Source organism: Eschscholzia californica, unplaced genomic scaffold (genome assembly GCF_041429995.1).
Source record: "Eschscholzia californica isolate CP2 unplaced genomic scaffold, dmEscCali1.0.p SCAF_3, whole genome shotgun sequence".
In the NCBI taxonomy this organism is placed as follows: Eukaryota; Viridiplantae; Streptophyta; class Magnoliopsida; order Ranunculales; family Papaveraceae; genus Eschscholzia; species Eschscholzia californica.
The window spans coordinates 35,697,265-35,719,723 of NW_028238420.1; the positions used below are offsets into that span (position 1 = coordinate 35,697,265).

The 22,459-nt window shown below is 35.2% G+C and overlaps 2 protein-coding genes across 4 annotated transcripts; one reads left to right on the top strand and one right to left on the bottom strand.

Annotated features, from left to right (window-relative positions):
- Positions 1–1,788: 1,788 nt before the first annotated feature.
- Positions 1,789–8,298, bottom strand: LOC147549871 (Nucleic acid-binding, OB-fold-like protein). 2 transcript variants are annotated; one of them, XM_086671789.1, is made up of 12 exons: positions 7,894–8,298; positions 5,585–5,689; positions 5,253–5,423; positions 5,096–5,161; positions 4,897–4,962; positions 4,303–4,491; positions 3,839–3,990; positions 3,270–3,360; positions 3,003–3,071; positions 2,770–2,861; positions 2,443–2,506; positions 1,789–2,245 (listed from the first exon to the last, which is right to left on the bottom strand). In XM_086671789.1, the coding sequence occupies exons 1-12, from the start codon at positions 7,984–7,986 to the stop codon at positions 2,141–2,143; spliced, it is 1,263 nt and encodes a 420-aa protein (XP_086527915.1). In that variant the 5' UTR covers positions 7,987–8,298; the 3' UTR covers positions 1,789–2,140. The 2 variants fall into 2 exon arrangements, with proteins under 2 accessions (XP_086527915.1, XP_086527916.1); XM_086671790.1 differs by having other exon boundaries at positions 5,585–6,029; positions 6,073–8,058.
- Positions 8,299–16,699: 8,401 nt separating this feature from the next.
- On the top strand, positions 16,700–21,240 carry LOC147549872 (uncharacterized). 2 transcript variants are annotated; one of them, XM_086669162.1, is made up of 9 exons: positions 16,700–17,596; positions 17,787–18,075; positions 18,826–18,907; positions 19,036–19,093; positions 19,472–19,557; positions 19,668–19,766; positions 19,859–19,929; positions 20,222–20,387; positions 20,924–21,240. In XM_086669162.1, the coding sequence occupies exons 1-9, from the start codon at positions 17,026–17,028 to the stop codon at positions 20,960–20,962; spliced, it is 1,461 nt and encodes a 486-aa protein (XP_086525288.1). In that variant the 5' UTR covers positions 16,700–17,025; the 3' UTR covers positions 20,963–21,240. The 2 variants fall into 2 exon arrangements, with proteins under 2 accessions (XP_086525288.1, XP_086525290.1); XM_086669164.1 differs by lacking the exon at positions 20,924–21,240 and adding an exon at positions 20,483–20,783.
- The last annotated feature ends 1,219 nt before the right edge of the window (positions 21,241–22,459 follow it).

Here is a 22,459-nt window from a genome sequence, read left to right on the forward strand (position 1 = left end):
ACATTTACTAAGATCAGTCAAGACTAATAAAAAGTAGTAGTATATTCTGCAGAGAGATGTGTGAAAATCAATTTTGTCAACTTTTAGTTTTGCTCCCGCTGCTTCGGTTCTTTTACGCTTTAATTTAAACTATATGTCGCTAATGAAATAAGATTATACTACAGTTACAATGGATTCGTAAGGATGACAAATTACATTAGCGATAATCTCTGTAGTTTAAATCATTGTTAAGAAATTCATTATTGTTAGGGTTAATAAAAGTTTTGGCGTTCTAAATCATCGACTGACTTTTGACGAAAAATATTAGGATACACGCTCGTTAATTGACTTAGTAAACCAATTGTAATTGTACTAAACTTATGTCTTCCAAACAAGAGATCTACGAAAACAAAAGATATATTTTCATCCATTTTTTTATAGCAATTATAGCTTAGTCAGGTGTGATTTCAAATCCTGGCTCCGCTTGCTCTTAGAGGTTCTACATTGGAGAAGGTTTTTTGTTAAAGTTGGTCTAAATGACCACATAGATAAGAGACATTTTAGAGATTCACTTTTGACAGTTGACACCTAGGATTTATAGAGTTTTTCTTGAATGCCCCATTGGAGATGCTCATGTTACTCTTAAATTGAATAGTGAAAAAGCAATTAAAAATGAATGATTTCTATTATTTAAAAATTTAGAATGTGAGTAGGTGGCACTTAGAAAATTCAAGAAGACACTCTAATTTTAGAGTGTCTCTATTGGGATTCTATATAATAAATGCATTCACCTCATGATAGAGTATCTAACAAAGTTTTCCATTGTCAACGCTTGGTTTCCAAGTAGTTGATTGTGTTGACATGAACTCCAAAATCCTAGAGGCCTCAGGTTCGATTCCCAGAAGAGATAGTTTAGACCTTTTTCATTATAAGTTTAACTTAGACGGTTATCGTATTTATCACATCTTCATGATGTATCAATGTCTTGTACTGACTAACGTAGATCGTAGTTGATTTTCAAAAAAAAAACAAAGTTTTCCATTGGAGAAGATTTTTTTAACAAAAACTTCAAAAAAAATCATATGTGACACTCTAAGTATTAGAGTTTGAGCGTCCCACTGAAGATGCTATTATCAGATGGACTTCCCAAAATAAATTGAAGGTACCAAATAATCCTGAGGGCCCAAAGTTAAAGACTTCAGTCTTCAAAATAATCAGGAATTGTTAAATATACTCACCATTTTTGTTATATGTAGTCACATCTCTAATTTGAACAAAAAGGATATCAATGATGTGAGTGCATATAACAGAAATGGTGAGACTTTGTCATATGCAAAATGTAGTATACAAAGCAAAACGATTTGTCATATAACTATTACAATCAATTTTTGGACAAGGGCCAAGTAACTATCACCAAAAACTCTTATATACGAAAATATAATTACTACTCCTTCAGTCTTAAAATGATTGTGGTCTAATTTCTTTTTTGAGTTGTTCCATTTTAATGTCTCATTTCTAAAAATAAAGAAAAGAATTTTTCCCTCTTTCTAGTAATACGCATTACTTTAAATTTAGTGACAATTTTATTTAAAAGTAAGTTATACTTTTTTTTGGTATTGTAAAAAAGTTAATGAGGGTACAAGTAAAAAAATCATGATATTTTTAAAAGTCAAACTCTAATTAATGATGTTCCCTTAAAAAATTAGATTTTCAAAATAAGTCTTTCATTTTGGGACGGAAGGAGTATTTTTATTGAACAAGATATGGGTAACAATCTTGTAAAGGATTATTTTAAGAATAAAAGCTAGATTTTGTCTTCAAATAACATCATTTCAATTCATTGGATGACTACAATGTTCAGATAGGGTATTCAAAGTTACCTTCCCCATTATATGACTGAGATGTAACAAAAAGAGAACTTATGAATGCCTCACCAAGAAACTTCTCGTCATTGTTCAGAAAAAAAGCATCAACAAGTAATTTGCTAGCTCATCAAACTATTCCTGGCAATCTCCCCTATCCTCTTTTCCGCAAAAATTAAACAGATGTCGGATTGCACGAAAATGAACCAGCAGATCTCGAACACACGGGACAGAAGCATCTAAGACGATCGTTTCTTGAATTCCAGAAGACTAAGCATTTTACTATTCCAGAAACATATCTATTTGACACTCGCATTCGGAACGGAGGATGTGCATGGTCCAGCAGAAGTCATGAACGGTATTCCCTTGAATGTAGCAACACCCTTGTCGTCGGTGGAAAGATACTGCAACAATTGAACCCGATGATGTAAGAAAACGACAATGAATCTGGACAATCCAAATCAGTATTGCCTTAAAGAACAGCACGAAGATCCAACCATCAACTCCATGCATTTGTTTTAGAAAGAGAGTACAGATTGCAGAGTGTACACTGTTATTTTTATTAAGAATGAAGTAAAAGATTCGGACTTGAATTGCGTACCGGGGTAATCTTGTCCAATTGCTTCTTTTTTGGGTTTAGAACATCTTCTGGCCTTCCATCATGCCTAATTGAAATGTTCAAAAATTCCAAGTTAGGTCAATAAAATATGAATAATAGAATTAGTTTTGATTTCGATATATTTCTTCAATAAATTCTACCCTTGTATTTCTCCAAAGAGGGTATCAAGAATGACGAGAACCGAAGTTAATTTCAGTAAAAATAAAACCCGCAGGTAATCCCTTTTATTTTAGTAGAAAAAATAAAAAATTTCATATATATATATATATATGCATTTAGTTCCCTAGATTGATACAAATTGATGCTTACCCTGCAAATGAAATACGTTCCCCAACTTTTGCTCCCTGAGGAGGACGAAGTGGCTCGACAACAGTATGATCCTCATTGGATGCGCAGAGAACCTATAAAAACCATGTGGTCACGCTCAAATATAGACAGTAACCTTCAACTAGTAAGAGAACATAATGCAGTTGCTTAAACCAACAGGTTAGAACTAGATAAGCAAAAATTATAAATCAATGAAAGAATGCGGAAAGACATACCAATCCAGCAGAGGTCACATCTCGTAGTTTTCCTGGTTTTACATTTGTAATTAGCACCACTTGACGGTTCTGCAAGAAAAATACACGTTTTATGCCGTTCAAAGATCACTTGTAGACTCGCATTGATATCGTACGTCAAAAATCTTCAGTTTACCGTATAAAAAGACACCCCATCAAAAACAACGAAGAAAAACAGAATAGAGACTTTCATACATTTAAATCAGCAAAACAGTTTTAGTTGAGATTAACTCAAGTAACAATTCTTACTGTTAATTCCTCTGGGCTGCAATACTTTGCAAGACCACTGACAACTTGACGCACTTGACCTTCTCCAACATCTATCTCCTCAACGAGTAAACTGTTTCGCAAAGGACAACGAATAAGCAGTCCTATTTAAGATACTGTAAGCTTCATAGAGTAGTGTGTTTCATTTGTTCGATCCGACCATGATTTTCTCATGTGGTTCAAATCTGCTAATTAAACAAGGGTTTTCTAATATGTACAGTAAGGAAAAATGATAGGACATAAACTCTTTCCCTTTTTAATTAAAATTTGAATCAATACAATCAAATACTCAGTGAGGAAAATTGAACCTTGACTCTGTAAAAGTGGAAAGAATCCATGACCTAACATGTACAGGAGAACCTATTCAACAAAACAATATTTTGGGTGGTTTAACACATAAAGGTCCAAAATCCTCTGGGTCTCAGGAACATGTACCCAAAGAATTAGAATCCCAAGCCATAAACAATCTTTATGATCATCCTTCTCGAGTGTTAACTAAAAACATTTACCGGAAAACAGGAAGCGAGATGAAAAATGAGTTGAGCACATACCTGTCGGCAGATGGGTGCTTCCACGCCTTGACAATAATACCAACTTGTATATTAAGCAAACTCACACTAGTTTCTGTATCCTTCTCAACTGATTCTTTTTCAGGTGCTTTTTTCTTCTCAGCAGTGGCTTTGCCATCTCCTGAGACCTTTTTCTTAAGTTACCAGCAAACATAAATCAGAGTTATATTGAGTGCATTATGGAAATGGAAGTTTTAAGAAAACATATAATAACCGTATATTCTACTTGTCAACACCCTGAATATATTTACTATCACTTTTTGCGGCTTTTCCTAAATGATCTTCCAAAGATTACATCAGCAGCAGGAAATTATGTTGATTCTATGATTGACGAAAACAAAGCTCTTACTAATATGTAAAATGCTTATAGGGCACTCTGAGCCTTAGATAATATGCATTAAAGAAAAATAAGCAATGAACTCAGCATATGTCAGCGGAAAGGTTACTTCAGATGCACTCTTCTTTGATTTCGAATCTGCTTCTGGCTTTTCAATCTTTTTGGATTTTGGGTCTGCTTCTGATTTTTCACCCTTCTTAGATTTTGAATCTGCTTCTGCCTTATCTACAGTCTTGGTATCCTGCACACCTTTTCTTGAACTCGGATCAGAGTCCACTTTTACTACATTTTTTACAACCTACAGACATTAAAAAGTTGTTAAATTAGTATTTTATTTCTAAATCTCTGATTTGTTTATCACGAGTAATTCTGATAAACAGGTTGCTTGCTCAAATGACAAACTATTTCCTTGTTTTGGTGAGAAATGTGATTCGCCTAAGCGAATTCTCGTTAGATGACGAAGTGTGTCACTAGCCTTAGTTCAGCATAATAACAAACTTAACCCCAGACTTTCGTCGCCGATTTTAATTGACTAATTCAGTAAGGGCTTTGACCTTATCACAAGGGCATTTTCATAAGAGAAGTAATAACCCCAAAAACGGGCAGAAAGTCAGGGAGCTTAGAGTAACCGTACTGTATCCATGTTTAAATTTTGGATATTGTTATAAAAGAAAATGACCAGTGAAATGTAGAGATCACTCACATGAGGTTCAAACTGAATCTTCTTCACTTGGACCTTTTCAAATATGTCCCCAAAGTCTTCCTTGTTCTACAAAAGAAAGAAAAAGAAAGAGTTCTCAGAAGTGGAACAAGATTCTTTTTATAGGATGAAGCACTTACTGAAATATTTCATAATTGAATTATTGCGAGGTTTATTACCATAACAAGATAAGTCATAATACCTGGATGTAGTCAACCCACCTCAGCACATTTATATACTTCTCCCTATCTGTACTAGAAAGACCACTCTGGCGAAGAAACATCAGTGAAAACAGGGTTACAAGACATGTATATACATATATAATTATGTGATATAGACAAAGTTCTAGTTCATTGTACCACAAAGGATTGCAAGACTGAAAATACAACGATATCTGCTTCTGATGGTTTGAGTCCATATCCCAAAAGAACGGACTTATGGATCAATTCATCATTTAATCCTTTAAGAACTCCAGCACGTGCTTCAAGATCAACAGGAAAAGTGTTTGCAAATGCTACCCATTTCATCACCTACATCCACAATTTGGTGAGTTGAGGTCAATTTCTTCATATGGAAACCATTTTCCAACTTTTATACTTCTCTAATTGGTGAACTGATTGGGTTTACTAAGTACATGCTATTAGCACCAAAAAGTCAGGACACCAACATCACCCAATCATTTTCAATTTACCTCTTCGTCGTTTTTCAGAGGGGTTCCAGCTCCAGTTGATTTCGAAATTTCTGAGAACAGTGTTTCGATGTCATTTGCTACAATGCCTTCGCTAGAGAAGATTTTCTGCACGGATGATAAACCGCATTGCAATGACAAATTAGAAAGCTCAAAGACATTTTCTTGAAAAAAGATTTGCATAGAGGACGAGGTAACAGTAGGAAAGAATTAAAGAACAATGTTTGCACTTAGTGGTGAAAGAGGTTCAATCATGTATTTAGTTAAGAATTGAATTACACAAAACGCCGAGTATCAGTCGCAACTGAATTGGATCAATCTTTGGTCAAGTAGTAAACGTCTTCAATAAGTCTTCACTTACATAAAAAATGATCTATGATGTTTGGTGAAGATTAATCTTTCTAAATACAACTAGAAAATTGGTTTTCTCCATTATTTTGCCAGAATACTTCCTCTTAGTCTCTTAACTAAGTTAAGTTACAGGGATCTACTTGAGGTTATGCTCTAAGCTAAAATAGCACTAGTGAGACTCCAAACAGCTTGATCGAGATCATTGACCGTCCTAACACCTAAGTAACTTTGATGGGAAAGGCAAAGTCCATTACTAATTAGATTCAGAGCATTTCATGTTTTGGAGGTATGAATAGTTAACTTTAAAGCTACCATAGAGATGGCTATGGAGCTGGAAGCTTTTTGTTTTTATATTTCAATGAAATGTAATGAATATAATTTGTTAAAGGATGGAGTACCAGGTGTTCCAAAAAGTGGATGTTTAGATATCACTTTAATATTTTAAATTATGTAACTAGTGCATTGCCAGTATAGTGTAATCGTTCTCTGTCACAAATTGGGAAGTGAGAAAAACGAATCCAGTGAGATATTTAATTTATCTAAACTCTTGTTCATTATGGCTCTTCGATTTGTCCCCAGTTCCTTCCATGTGATAATGATAATCTTGATTCTCCGCTTAATATATCGAAACTGTTGTTTATAATGGTTCTTTCGTTTGTCCCATCCAGTTCCATCCATGTGATAATGATGATTTTGTTGATCCGTGTATCATTCAATACCACGACTACTCCATAAGCACCTATTTATTTTGCCTAATACTGGGACATTGTCACCCACCTCTTCAAACGTGCACTCATCTCGTCCAATTGGTCTATTAATTCAGCTGCAGAACTCCCATACATGGTGATAATTCATCACATTCTAATGAAGCAAATGTGCAACGTGATGATGTTACATGCCCCTATTCTACTAAAGATGATTCTCCATCACATGGTGGCTTGGAGAATAGAAATTCTAATATTATTATTTTATTCTCCTCTGATAATGCAAACACGTTTGAAGTCCGACATCTCAAGAGAAGAAGGTAGTTTTATCTGCTTGGTATCAGTGGCTATGCATGAGATCTTGGAAAGTTACATTATTTTTGCGACATCGAAGCATCATATAATTCAGATGGACTTATTCTTTCTCAAAAACGTTATATCTATGATCTCCTCAATTGTGCTCGAGGAGAAACATATCAAAACACCGATGGCACTGAATATCAAGATTACGGAAACCCCAGGTGAATATGTAGCTAGTGTAACTTTGTCTAGATATGTTATTGACTTGTTGGCGCATTGCAATTTGCAAAATGTTACTTTAACTCGCCAAGATATAGCTTGCACAGTTAATAAAGCTTGTCAATATATGCATAAACCTACCGAACAACATTGGTCCCTTGTTGAGCAACTTCTACTTTATTTGAAAGATACAGTTTCAAATGATCTTCAATTCTACAAAAATTCTCCTCCAACGGTTTCGGCATTTTAAGCTGCAGATTGGGCTGGTTGCCTAGATAATTGTCGTTCTTTTAGTTAGTATGCGGTGTATTTAGAAATCGATATTTCTACCGCTCTAACACTTTAATGCGATAATATCAGTGCAACTTATCTTTCAACTAAACCCAGTTTTCAGGGATTGTACTAAGCTGTTGTAATTACTAAACCTCTATCTTCACCTCAATGACTCGATCCCTAGTAATGTCTGACAAACTTGTATATTTTGTTCCTAAAGTGTTCGCCATTTATATCAAACTAAGGTTTAGAATTTATTCATATTTGAACTAAATACTACTTGAACATCAAAAGCATAAAATACCCAGTTCTAAAAACCAAAGATTAGTAAGAAATTAAACAGAGTCAAGCCAAAAAAATCAAAACCCAGTGAAATAGATTAGAAATACAACCGAATAGAACAGAAAAGGGAAAGAAGCATGGAAATTAGACAATAAGATGGATAAGAGAGTTTGAGGTGCTTACTGGATCTAGAGAGAGACGTTTGCAGAGAGAATAAACAAGTGCTTGTTTTGCATTGTAATTGGTACTTTCGTTCGTAACCCCACTCAACGCCATATCTTCTTCTCTCTGCTATGGTTTGTTCTTCTCTTCGGGCAGATTAGTTTCATCCTGGTAGGTTTTTCTTGTAGGGTTTTAATGGGCTTTTTTCTGGGGGGGGGGGGGGGGGGGGTTTGGACCGTTTGGTTATCACTCCAGTCATGAATGAACTCTTCCCTTCTAGGGCCTCAAAAGCCCAAACCCTCAAAACTAAGCCCAACTAAGCCCTTGGATGCCCCTAGGATTCAGTACTTCTTTGCCTTGTTTGAACCGGAATGGTGTTCAAAACAACCAAATTATTGCTCGGTTGGCGAGAATGCAAGGGGAATCTTACCCCTTATGGAATAAAATTCTTCTTAAAACATTAAAAAACGGGAAGTTTTATAGGGGCCTCCCATAGGTGTTGTAGGTGTCTCCTTCCTTTATAAACTCTCTCAAATTTGCCTTAAGGGAGGCGCCTATAACACTTATAGGGGTGCCTTTAAAACTCTCCCGAAAAAACAATGAGAGTGGGTTTGTCATTCCCAATCCCCAAATAATTTGTCTTTAATAAAATATTATAATGACTAAATTAAAATTGTCCTTAATATAATATCACAAAAAAAAAATTAAATCTTATTTTTTCAGCCACCACCATAGCAGCTCATTTTCTTTCGCTCAAAGGTAACTCTATCTCTCGAGAGTCTTTCCTTCTCTTTCTCTTTCTCTTTCTCATTCTTTGTTTATCTAAGTTGATTTCATATCGCTTAAAAAGAAAATTTATTTTAGCCGAAGGTTTGGTATGAGAAGACGAAGTTAATTTCCATAGCTTTCGGCGTAAGGGAGGTTTTGATGGAGTGAAGAGAGAGACTTCCTTTCATTGTTCATCCAATTTGCAATGAATTTTAATGCCAAAATTGTCCTACGCCTACCATTGAATTCGATAAATTGTAGTGGAGACCTTTGTTCATGCAAAATTAAAACCAAGGATTAACTTTTCCGCCATTTTTATAGGGGTTGCATTATGAAGGGGACTTTAATGTTATTGAGATCTAATTTCTTGTGTCAGTTGAAAAACTTGTTAAAGGAAAAGTGAAATGTGTAGAAAAGATGGTTTTTGCTCTTACCCATAATAAAGAAAATGAAACTGCAGCCAAAGTGGTAGTCGAGCTGTCCAATCTACCAACAAGATTGGATTACTAACAAATGCTAGAAGCAACTGATATCTTCAATGGTGGCTCTTCGAAAACAGTTGTTTTCTTCACGATGTCACCTGAAATTCATCTATACTGGGTGTTGTTAGGCTACTTGCAAAAAATAAGTCTCAGGTATAAAAAGTTATTTAGCCAATATTTAAAGATTTCCTAATAATAATTTTTTTTACGTCCAATTTTAATAATTTATTGTAGACAAATTTTTTTATTAAGACCTTTAATTATTTTAAATAAATGTTGAAGTACTATTTTCATTGTTGTATTGCATTGTTATTTCATATCTACAACTTTTAATAGATAATACTGATTAAAATATATAAAAAAAAAATTGCATTTCTATTCATGTACGAAGCAAACACCGAGTTAGGAATCTGTCATGTATCGAATTCTTATTCCTGGTCAAACCAAACATCAAACTAAAATACACTACGTTATGAGAATGTGATTCCTATGAATTACATTCCATTCCCGCACACTAACCATGCCCTTAGGACACTAGGTTCCGGTTGCGCCCAAAGATCACGGTAAATCTCTCTCGGCTAACATCGTCCAGATAAATATTTCTCTATTACATTGATCGTAAAATACAAACATTTCAAATACATGTTTGAAAATGTCATTTCTTTGACAATAAGGCATAACTCCACCAGATAGAAGATGTTTGACAGGAATATCGCTTTTTTGAAGAGAAAACTTTCAAGATTTTTGGAAATAAATCAATTAATGATATGGTCAATTTTGGAGAATGTGAAATATCTGAGGCAAAATCGCGGGTTAACGAGGAATTAGGGAGTAGTTAGTTATCTGAACCATATCTTCTATTTGACCCTTGAATATGATCCATACCAAACTTTAAGAAAAAAATAGATGATCAGACTTATCTATTAGATATATAACTGAGTGCTTTGTTTTAATATATATGATGGTGCGCAGGAATGAAATGTGCGGGTATGAAATGCGCTTACCACGAAGAGACGCGAGGATTGTTGAAAAGACCCCCAAAAGTGTTATTAGTGCCTCCCCATTTTTTTTTTGAAAACTTCGATCTACGCTAGTCACTACATGACATTGATACATCATCAAGATGTCATAAACACGATAACCATCCAAGCTAAACCACTAGAGGAAGGGCTTAAAGCCCAACAACATACTAAAGAGCCTAAATCCAAACATTATTTATACCATTTAATAACCCACATTCGTCGACCACCCTTGGGTGCAGTGGTTGGACACTCCCTTTTAAGCCAGTGAGATCGAGTCTCGGTGGAAGCATTTTGCCATCAAAATTTATCCCGTGTAATTTAGGCCATAAATAAAGTAAATGTAGAAGTATATGGACTTTCAGACCCCTAAGATGGCCCCAATGGTCTTTATGTGGCCTTTAGGGTCCAAGATGTCTTAATTGGTGGTTGTAGTGTTTATCCAAATTCATGATATATTATTGCATATTATATTCATGATGTTTCGATGCTATTAAAATGTAATCACTCTTGGAGTCCAATCTCAATAAAAAAAAAAACCCCACATTTGATATCCCATGGATTCAACCTCCTCTAGAAATCGAACATGTGAATTCCAAGATTTTGAAATTTATGTCAATGTCACCAACTATTATTATATACTAATATTACTCTTGCAACAAATAGCCCTATGCAATTCCATTTATAAATAGATCACCAAATTAATTGCTAATATCATCCGACCATACTTAGAGGACAATATCATGTGGACACAAAATGTTTATGTACCTAATAGACAGATCATTGAATAATATAGTTATAACCCAAGAACTATTGCATTCTATGAATAACTCAAAAGCAAAGAAAGGTGGTTTCTCTCTGAAATTGACACGAAAGCCTATGATCGAGTTAACTAGAGCGTTCTCGACGTTGTCCTAACAGCCTCAGGCTTTAGTGGCACAATTTTAGGTCTTATCATGTCCTGTATAACCTCGACCAGATTTAATATCCTATTAAATAGTAAGTTGGTGGGTGACTTTACAGCCTCTAGAGGCCTTCGTCAAGGTTGTCCCTCGTCACCCTATATGTTCATTCTAATCTCACAGTCCCTCTCACTCTTAATCTCTTATTACGAAAATCAAAGAAAATTTACAGGTTACAAGATAAATCAGTCCAGCCCCAGAATATTTCATTTGTTGTTTGGTGATGATCTGATTTTGTTTGCCAAAACTACTACACATAATTTAAATACAATAGTACAGTTGATGGATCATTATTCTAGCTTCTATGGAATACAGAGAAACTTTTCAAAATCATCTTTATACTTCAGCAAAGGAGTCCCAACCACCATTAGATCAAGATTCATTAGTAAGCTTAATGCACCACTTATGACTGACCATGCGAAATATTTAGGAGCACTTATCCTCGGACCAGGCAATAGAATACAGAGTCACACTTGGTTAGTAGATAAGTTCAATAAAACACTCTCTGGATGGAAAAATAAAATCATATCACAGGCTAGTAGAACGGTCCTCATCAAATCTATCTTAGCATCATTTTGTATCTACCTATGCAAACATGCAGCTATCAAATTCTACCTAAATATGTTATAAATCAATTAGAGAGAACCTTTTGGCGGGGTCATACCTAAGAGGAACATAAAATACATTTCCTCAAATGGGACATCATCACTAGCCCAAAAGACAAAGGGGGTCTAGGCATTAGATTAATCCTAGAGGTTGATTACTCACTCATAGCTAAGATAGTATGAAAGTTTATCACACAACCTCAATCCACTTGGGTCAAACTTCTTAAGTCTACATACATTAAACATGATGACTACTGGTCTACAAAAATTAAGCATTCAACATCTTCATTTTGCAGGCTATGAACAAAACAAAACAAACCATTAAGCAAAATGTTTTATGGATTATAGATGATGGGATTTCGGTTAAAATTAGATTTGATCCATGGATATCAAACATTACAAGTCATATTCCTAACATGCATGTTGAACTACCATCACATATATTTTCGGTGTCACATTTTATTGTGTAGGAAACCAAGAGTTGGAATATCAATATCATAGCAACTCACTTTGATGAGATAACAACACAGGCGATTCGTAGCATCTCTTGACCTCAACATTATAAAAAAGACAGACTGATATGGAAACCAACCCCAACAGGCAGATTTACTACAATGCCCTATTATAAGGAAATTAAAGTGAATCCAAAACTATTAGAAGCAGCTTACAGATTTTTATGGAATAGATTCTAGAAAAAATCTGAAATGATCCCACGAATTCAAAACTTCATTTGGAAACTTATTCATGAAGGACTACCAACCCTAAGTAACATAAGAAAAAAAGTAACAAATATACCTCAGTTCTGCTTGTTATGTGAAAGGGAACGAAATCGAAATTATTTTTCATCTTTTTTCGGATTGCCCTAGGTACCAGGACCTTATTAGATTATTTGGTATAATCGATATACATGAAATCTGAACAGATCAGGCCGATTTCTTGAAGCAGATATTACTTCATGATGAAAATAATGAAATATTATGGTATAGTTTGACTCACCAGATGTGAGAGTGGCGGAAGATGCGAAATGAAAGACATCAGAATTAAATACCAGATCTGACTCGCTGCTGGTGGAGAATGAAACATTCCTTAAGCTATTTAACTGGTGTTATTGATTCTCCAATTTATAACCAACCATTGCAGGTACAACAATGGTGCACTCCACCGACCGGAGTAGTGAAGATCAATTTTGATGGCTCTTTCAAATCAGAAGAGGCCTCTTGTGCAGCCTTAGCTAGGAACTCAGATGGAATCATATTGGGGACAAACGCGACGACTCCAACCTGTTTCAGCAGTCTATAGTGAAGTGATAGGTTTCAAGATAAGAATGAAACAAACGGTAGAATTAGGCTACAATCTTATGTAATGGAGGAAGACGCAAAAGTAGCTCTAGAATCAATCTCCACAGTTGTTCTGGACTTGCCATGGAGAATATCAACGGAAGTCGGTGAATTGCGCGCTACAACTCTCAATGCTCACATTACTATCACATACTGCCCAAGAATTTGTACCAAAAGGCACATAATCTTGCGGCTTTAGCTCTACTACCCCATCAATGTTTGTTTATAGGTATAACACTTCAGTTGTCAACTTTAGTTACCGTTTAATCCTTAGTCACTCCTTATCGATGTACTTTCTTTTGGTAGGTCTGAACAATGTAACGTTTCTTTAGTAATGGTTGAATATTCTAAAAAAAAAAAAAATATTACATTTTGGGGAACCCAACCCAACCCAAAACAATTTATCCCATTGAATTTCACCCGGACAGCAGCGACGCAATTGAAAACGTAAGGAAAGTCCATTATAAAGATTTAATGAACAACGGGCCACAAGTTAAAAAAAAGTTAAATATCAGAAAAGAAAAAGTTACATTTTTTTTGCCCTAATTTCTTTCCTAAATATATACCTCCCACATTCAACAAATTCATGTTCAAATTCACTATAACAAGTTTCTGTTCCTCTAGTAATTTCACAGTGTTCTTATCACCTGAGGTCTAAATCGATTTTGGGGGTGAATTTGGGGTATTTCAAATTTCATTAATTGTATGTGAATAGTTTGAGTCGATGAATCCACTTCCAGTTCAAATAATGGAAAACACCAGATATAATTCTCAAATGTTATTTTAAGATGTGAGTTTGCAATTTAATTGTGGGTCAGTTCAAGAAGGAATTCAAAGACGAGTTGAAGATATATCCTTCAACAACTCTTTCGAATATAGGAAGAAGATTACCACATCTCGACCAGGAATGCAAACTATGTCACATCAGGAAGTTGAAACTCATAATCATTTGTTTGGTACATGTTCTATTTTCAGAAATTTAATAACCCTAACTAATGATCATGATTTCATGCAGTTAGGATCAGATCTGGTAGTTAATCTACAAGATATGCTCAATAAAGGAGAAGTGGCTAATGGAACTTGGTATAAATACACTTATCTGTTATGGATATGGTGGAAAACCCGAAACGAGCTCCATTTTAGAAATCGTAGCTCAGATCTGGATTGCCTCTTAATGTCTGCTCAATCTGTTGTTCAATCTGTTGGCTGACGAAAACGGAGCTTAAACGAACCCCTAACCTCTTACTGTCTGCTCAATCTGTTGTTAATCTACAGGTAAACCATTGGAGACCACCATCACAAGGTTGTTTCAAGATAAATGTTGATGGTGCGTTTTGTCAAGAGGGAGCATCCTCGCCAGCAGTTATGCGCAATAGTAATGGAGAAGTGATCGAATTAAGATCGGAAAGATTTACCCCCATTTCGGCTCTCCACAACGAGATGAAAGCCTTTAGGGTAGGGTTGGAAATGGTGATGAATGCTGATTTATATGAGGTACAAATTGAAGGAGATTCGAAAGTCATGGTAACCCTATTATCGGACGACTCTCTTGACCCCCCCCCCCCCCCCCCCGTGGAGTCTAAGCAGTGAGATTATCCATCCACGTGTACTGATGAGAGATAGACGGGTCTCTGTTGCTTATTGTGACTGAAATTCTAATTTGGCCCCCAATAATCTTGCGTATGAGGAATTTTAGTCCTTTGTCTTCTTTGTATGGACGAATGTTTGTTTGATTTATGGAAGGCCGCGGCTTTCGGGAATAAAGAAAAATTTCCGCGTAAAAAAGACTTAGTAGACAAATATTGTTTTAGAGGGTATATTTTTCTTTTTAATCCAAAAATCGATTTGATCAAACATTGCCCCATAATCTTCATCTTCTCCCCCCTTTTATGTCTCTCCCTATCTATCGTTTTTCAGTATGAGCTGTGTGAATAATAGAAATACAAAACACACAGACATTTTGCAAAAATAAAATGCGAAAACATAAAACAAGACTACTATTATTTCTTTAATTAATTAGGGTTTTGTTGAATAATTATGTTAGGTTACAATTTTGTTGTGTATTTGATGACAGATCGGTTGTGCTTTGGTTGGATCTCTTGGTGCATTATTCAATGGGGCATTGTTAATCAATTTGACAATTTCATTGTTTGCTCTTGTTACCATTGAGAGTAGTAGTCAGAGTCTTGGACAGACTTATGCCGTTCTTCTTTTTGTGCTATTTTGGTGGATATATGTTGTTTCATTCTTTTCTCTCATCAAATTTGGTGAGTATATCCTGATTGATTCTCATTTATATTTTAATCGAGATCGTGCAATTTCCTTACTTTATGATTCATAAGTGATATTCAACTGATGTAGAGATTTTTTTTATAGAGAGAGAAAGAGAACAGAAACTCAAACAACAAAATCATAAAAACTCAGATGAAGATTGATTCCAACATGTAAACCGAGTTGTTGCATTCATGGGGTTTCGTTTTCCTTTCATCAATCTTCCCTTTTGTTTCTTGTGGTGTTAGACTGTAGAATCTCATCCATACACGCCATGACGCCAAGACTCTCTCTCTAAAAGTAAAAGAAAACAAATAAAGGATGTATATGCAACATTAGATCAGTACTCTACTTGTGTAGTACATATCTCTCGAGTGTGTAATCAGATAACCAGACTAAAACAATTTATATGATTATTATTACGGAAGAGAAGATGAAGATTTGGTAGCAATATTCGATCAAGTTAATTTTAGGACTAAAAAAAATATGTCCCCGAGAATGTACAGAAAATATAGATTCCCTAGAGAATTTATTCGCCGGAGATTTTTCTTTACGATTCTAAAAAAAAGTATTTGGAGTAAACAAAAAATTTAATTATTTTTTTACTTGTGCCAAAAATTTTGTACCCCGAATAATTTCTTTATTTTCTCAAATCACTGACCTAATACATTTTGTGGGAACCCTACCCAAAATAATTTATCAACTTGAATTTCACCAACCTATATGTCAAAATTCTTTGGTTTATTTGGAAAGCGAGATGTGAAAATTGCTTTTCGACGAATAAGCAAAATCCTTTACAAATGATAGAGAGAATAAACAACACCTCGACTACTCCACTGAAGAATGAGTCAGTTATTAATAATATATGCAGGGAAAAAACTAAGGATCAAACATGGAGACCTCCATCGACACCATATTTGAAGATCAACGTCGACGCCTCTTTTACTAACATCAATGAACCAGCTGGTATTGGTTGTATTATCCGAGATGCAGATGCAAACTACATCATATCTGCAGCTGATTCAGTGCGAGGTCAGCACGCGGAAGAATGCGAAAGTATAGTCATTCTATCCAGTCTTTTATGGACTATCCAACTGCAAATCTCTCATGTTCATTTAGAAAACGACAATCATGCTATAATCCTCTTCCTCAACGGCAATAGTGTAGGGATTCACTGGTAATAAAAAGAGTCATACAACAGATTATAGATATCAAAGACAAATTCACAGGATTCATCTTCTCTCACGTTCCTAGAGAATGCAATTCGCAGGCGGATGCTATCGCTAAATTGGGGTCGTAAATATTGTCAAAAGAAAATTTGGAATGTTGTTTCCACTTTTATTTCCGCTGTTATTTAATTTTGTTTGAGTCGTTTTCCTTTAATGGTATTTTACTTCATAAAAAAAAAAAAAAAAACTTTGAATTCCACCGAACAGCAGCGGCACGATTGAAAACGTAAGGAGAGTCCATCAATAGAGTTTTTAATGAACCAACGGGCCACAACTTAAAAAAGTTGAATATCTATCAGAAAAGAAAAAGTTACCTTTTCTTTGCCCTAATTTCTTTCCGAAATACCTCCCACATTCAACAAATCCATCTTGAAATTCATTATAACAAGTTTCTCATTCCCTCTGCAATTTCACAATGTTCTTATCACCTGAGCTCTAAATCGATTTTGGGGGTGAATTTGGGGTTCTCAAATTTCATTAATGGTATGTGAAAAGTCTGAGTCGATGAATCCACTTCCAGTTCAAAGAATGGAAAACACAGGATTGAATTCTCAAATGTTATTTCAAGATGTGAGTTTGCAATTTAATTGTGGGTCAGTTCAAGAAGGAATTCAAAGGGGAGTTGAAGATCCTGCTGGAAGGATTACTAAACCTAGAGAATTAACTGGTTTTGTTGTTGAAGCAAAAGATTGTTCTATTGAACGAGAACAACAGTTCTTTCGACCTCAAAATACTGATTTCCGCCGGAATATTTATGAAAATTCACCGGTTAGACATCAAGATGATCGTCAGGGGAATTGTAACTGGAATGGTCATGATGGAAGTACAGGAACACTAACTGGAGATGGAACAGAAGGTGATGATGATGATGATGATGAAGATGAAGATGATGAAGACGATGATGATGGAGATGGGGAAGTTGAGGGTTTGGTTATTGTTCAAGAGGGTAATAGTAATAAGAATAATAATAATAGCAGTAGTAGCATAAATAGTAGTTTGGAGAAGAATTTCAACGAGAAAGGGGATTTACAGAAGCAACATTCTTCTTTTGGTAAGAAGCTTTCGAATTTTTCTAAGGTTTTGATATTGATGATGCTTATTAATGTTATTATGTTTATATTTGGATCAAGTAGAAATGCAGTTCTTCTTTTTTATGTTGAAATTCTAGTTTTTCTTAGCAAGTTTTATTATTATTTTTTTTGGTTCTATTGTGATTAAGAAGTTGGTAATGTTCCAATTAGGTAGAGGAGTAATGGTGAAAGATTGCAATGTTGTTCACAATGCAAAAATTAATGGGAGTTCAAGTGAACAACAACATCAACAGGGAAGGATCACTTCTAATGAGAATTCCGTTACAATTGCGGAACCAGATTCATTCTATTCGCAGTTACTACAAGGATCGGAGGGAGTTGGTGTGGTGCATAAGGTGATAGGAGGAGAGAATAGTTCCGGGTTTAGTAGCAGAAAAGACGTGTCTTTTGCAAAGGAATCCGGGGAGTCTCTAAGAGTTATTTTCTCAGACCCTATTACGTAAGTTTGCTTGCACATTCACTAGTTTCATTTGAGGTCTCTTTATGATTGAGTATCTTCTGTTTAGTCTTATTTGTGGAGTTCTTCTCAATGATTAGACTGAAATTCACTACTTCAATGTGCGGGTGTAGACTCACGAGCAATCTCTTGGATTTAGATTTTAAAATGAATTTAGGGCAATTGGTAATGTTAGTTCATAATGAAGAATACGAAGGACACAAGCTCCTCCATAAGAGCATCTCCAATGCAAGACCACTTTGAAAACTCTAAAAAAAGAAAACTCTCTCCAATGCAAAACTCAATTTGGTTCTTAAGATGATGTGGCAACATTTATTTCTAAGATGTCTCGAGAAGAAACTCAATGTTTGAGATTCCTCTTGAGGACCTCAATTGTCCACTCAATATTAAACAAAAAAAAAACTACTCATCTGGAAATGACATGCGAGTAATTTTTAGATTTTTAGAGTGTTGCACTGGAGATGTCTTTTGTATAGGGGATCTCAGTAGTGTCATCAAGGAAGTAAAACCTCAATTGAAACTTGACAAATAGGACAATTAGAGTGTTTTTTGAGTTCTCCATTGGAGATGCTTTAAGAGCTGACCAAGTGGCCGATAGCCCGATACTCTAAGAGACACAATTCATTAACTTGGAGCAGTTTTTTGTTACCTGGATGACATTTTCAACTACAATTAGCTGTTTCACCGTTAAATGCTTATAACTGATTGTTTGCCTCTATTGTGGTTATATAGAGGAAGTCTGATGGATGATGCCATGATACTGCAATGCGGGCATTCATTCGGAACTGGTGGAATTCAACATGTTTTGAGAATAGTGAGTTCTTAACCCAGTCATTTCTTTTGTTATGGTTATCACTCAAAGAATATCGGAGGGATCCTTTTTAATGTGTATAATTAGACTTTTCTCTTGATGCTTAATACTACCCACCTTCTAAATTGCAGAAAGCTTGCTATACTTGTTCACAACCAGTTTCAGAAGATTCTGTGGCACCAAATCTTTGTAAGTAAGCAATACCATAGTGTTTCTGCTGTAATATTGTATTTACATACTTCATGCTCACTAACCTTCTTAAACTATTATGCTGTTCAGATATGGTTTACATTGATATATGTTGTAAATACTGGTTCCGTTAATGGTTTGAATCAGATTTGCCTACGGTTAGTAACCTCTGAATATTTTAGGAACGTATCTCATATATGTCAGAAACTCGTAATCGTTTCATGACAATTCAAAATTTATTTATCGTTTGTGTTTGGAAATTTATATATGCGTATTTCTTACTGTATTGGTTTATTCTCTACAATATATAGTTTTCATGGGTCACCCTTATAGCAACAATCTACTAATTATGTGTATGTCCATGTGGTTTTCATATAGCACTTCGTTCTGCAATTCAGGCATTTCGTCGGGAAGAAGAATTACAATCTCAACGATCAAAACGAAGAAGAGAAAGATATGAACAGGTTTGTCTTTTCCATAGTCTTTCTTTCCGTGCTGCATAATCCAAAATACTTTCTGGTATATTGTCTTGTATGGCTTCTCAACATATTCGTCTATTTCTTGCTTTATGCAGAATGACTGTAGTAACTTTGACCCGTTTTCCATGGATGGTAATACAAGGGGTAAGGGTGTTCAGTTTCCGTTTGTTGTCAATGATCGGGTTATTATCAAGGTACTTCACTGGAAAATCAATTTGTAGATTTTTCTATTTAGTTTCTAATTGTTCATTTTGAAAAACAGTAGCCTAAAGCAATTCAAATGTAGGGAAACAAGAGGACTCCTATACGCTTTGTTGGACGTGAGGCTGTTGTAACGACTCAGTGCTTGAATGGATGGTTAGTTTGTTTTGAATCACTATTTTAAGTCTGCCAGCTTAATCAGTTAAAACTGGCAAAGATATCGGAGAAACAGGTGGTGGATTAATCCTGCTTTGGCATATTTGTTTGGTTTCGACCATATATGACTTCAAGGTTACTAGTCCCTCTCATGAGAAACACCTAGTTTTTTCATAAGGATGAGCTCCGATAGTGAATGCCGAACCCGGGTCACCACTGAGAAATAACTCAGTTTTTTTTTTTGTTGTTAACGAAATACAGGAGATAATCCTATTTGATTTTGTTATTACAGGTACGTAGTAAAGACATTGGACAATGCAGAGAGTGTCAAGTTGCAGTATCGTTCTTTAGCTAAGATCTCTGATAATTTATCCTCGACTATAGCCTCAAGTAGGGCTAATCCCACATGGTTTCCAGATGAAGCACAAAAAAATGGACAACAGAATCCTCCATGCCAAGTATGAAACCTTCTCATCTGATTCTATTGCTTTATATCTTCAATCTCGAAAGGAAATTATTTTTAATTTTCTGTATGCGGAAGTTGAATTTATAGTTACAAGCAAATTGGGTTTGAGAAGAGTCCTTCATGCTCTATTGTGGCATGGCATGAAGAACATCTTAGAATTTGTTGGCATCCATGTCGAAGTTGCAGGTGGTCTATCCGGCCAAATGAAAGACAAAAGTTATCATAAAAAGTGGAGCTCTAAGTGTACCGACCACTCTGTATTGAACTCGAGTCTTGGGGCTTTCTGTGTTTCAATGGTTTTCTTGTGGGTTGAATTGCAAGTGTGTGAATATAAAGTCTTTTGTATTGATTTTCAGTGTTCTATACTAATGCTCTGATATAGATAAAACTGTTACATCTCTTTACTGCAAAAGAAAATTTAAACTCTATATAGGAATTGAGTTTCTTTAAGTAGATCCTAGAAAATGAGCACTAGTGAAGATAAGATCCTTCAAGTGTTCTGAATTCCTGGAATTTGATATCCTGCAGCTATTATGCCAACCCAATTTGAGTGGCTGTAGGGACTGAAGTGAGTTACAACTTGGGCTACCCACCACACTCTGGGTCCCTCGTATTTTGACTGAAGTGAACATACAGACTTCGATTGCACGGACTGGTCCGAATGATTTTAGTTGTTAGTTTTTGTGGATATAACACAGACTGTAAACCAGCGGCACAACTCTGTCACGTCTGTACACTTACTGTAGGAATATCCAAGAAGATTGGGGTGATATTGTACTTTTGCATCAGTAAAAATTATTCGTTTTGATGTATAAATTCTGTTATATATCTTGCATTTTTCAAAATATATTGAGTCATCTGATAATGAGGGACTCTTTGGTGTGCAACCTAACTTGGACCTATTTCACATTAAAGTTGAAGGGGCGGCATATTCATTTTGAGTCTGAACATTGATTTTTTTTATATTTTTTATTTTTGCCGCCTAATTTTCATCTCCTTCTCTCATCCTCTTCCTCTCCTTCTCAGCTTCTATGTTATCTTTCTTTCTCTCTTGTTGATTCTCTCTCTATATCTCTTGTTTACTCTCTCTCCCTTTCTTTCTCTCTCCCTCTTTTACCGTTCCATTCTCTCTCAGCCTCTCTCACTGTTTCTTTCTATTTCATAATTCCGTCGAAGGAAAATGTTTTTGTCTCTTACTATCTCATAGTGACAGAAATACTGAGAGAAGTGAGTAACGATGAGAGAGAGGAGCATATATTGAGATAGAGAATGGCAGGAGATAGAGAAACGAGCTTGAGAGATAGAGATAACGAAAGAGAAGAAGAAGAGAGGTGAGATTAGTGATGGTCGGAATGGTGGTGGTTGAAAATTGGGGTTGTGAAAGTGATGAGAAGATGAAAATTAGGGAGCAGAGTTTAATTAAATAAATTGTAGCTAAAAATAAATATGCCCGCTAAGTCAATCTTGATCGACTGAGTTTCTATACCCAAGAGACTTATTAAGATGTCCCCAAATAATCATTTTTTTTAGTATTTTAACTTTACTAGATTAATATTTTATTTAGATTTTGTTGTGGTGATTTTTAGAATTACCAAATTGCAAATCCAGTTCTCAACAAAAAAAAATTGCAAGTCCAGCAACATAGTTGTATAAAATATTGATGTTTCATTTTGGAGAAGCGTATGAAAAGACGAGCAAACAAGAAATACTTTAATTATGATATAAATTCATTATGAAAATATTTTAACAAATGAAACCCTGAAAAATAGAAAATTGATAGAACTACAAATATTTAATTGCAAACCTAACAACATAAATATGAAAATATTTTGCAAGAATCATTTTCTCAAAAAAAAAAAGTTATTTGTTCTTCCTTTTATTGTGATCAAACAGGGAGTGAAAGGAAAAGTAGCCAAGGAGGTGGGAGACAAAGATTGGAAGGACCATTTAAAGTAGAATTATCTTTTGGGCCTATAGAACCAGAGGAGTTCGTCCTTAAACTATTAGTCCAAACACAGTGGCGTGACCGAGAACTTGGGAGCCCGGTGCGAGAAAAATTGGGCT

Coding starts and splice junctions, on each gene's coding strand:
- LOC147549871 (XM_086671789.1), bottom strand. CDS start 7,986: ATGGCGTTGAGTGGGGTTACGAACGAAAGTACCAATTACAATGCAAAA. Junction 4,492..4,896: donor AGATTCAGTTTGAACCTCAT/GTGAGTGATCTC, acceptor TAATGTCTGTAG/GTTGTAAAAAATGTAGTAAA. Junction 3,072..3,269: donor GCAGCCCAGAGGAATTAACA/GTAAGAATTGTT, acceptor TTTTTCTTGCAG/AACCGTCAAGTGGTGCTAAT.
- LOC147549872 (XM_086669162.1), top strand. CDS start 17,026: ATGGTATGTGAAAAGTCTGAGTCGATGAATCCACTTCCAGTTCAAAGA. Junction 19,767..19,858: donor ATGATCGGGTTATTATCAAG/GTACTTCACTGG, acceptor ATTCAAATGTAG/GGAAACAAGAGGACTCCTAT. Junction 19,930..20,221: donor ACTCAGTGCTTGAATGGATG/GTTAGTTTGTTT, acceptor TTGTTATTACAG/GTACGTAGTAAAGACATTGG.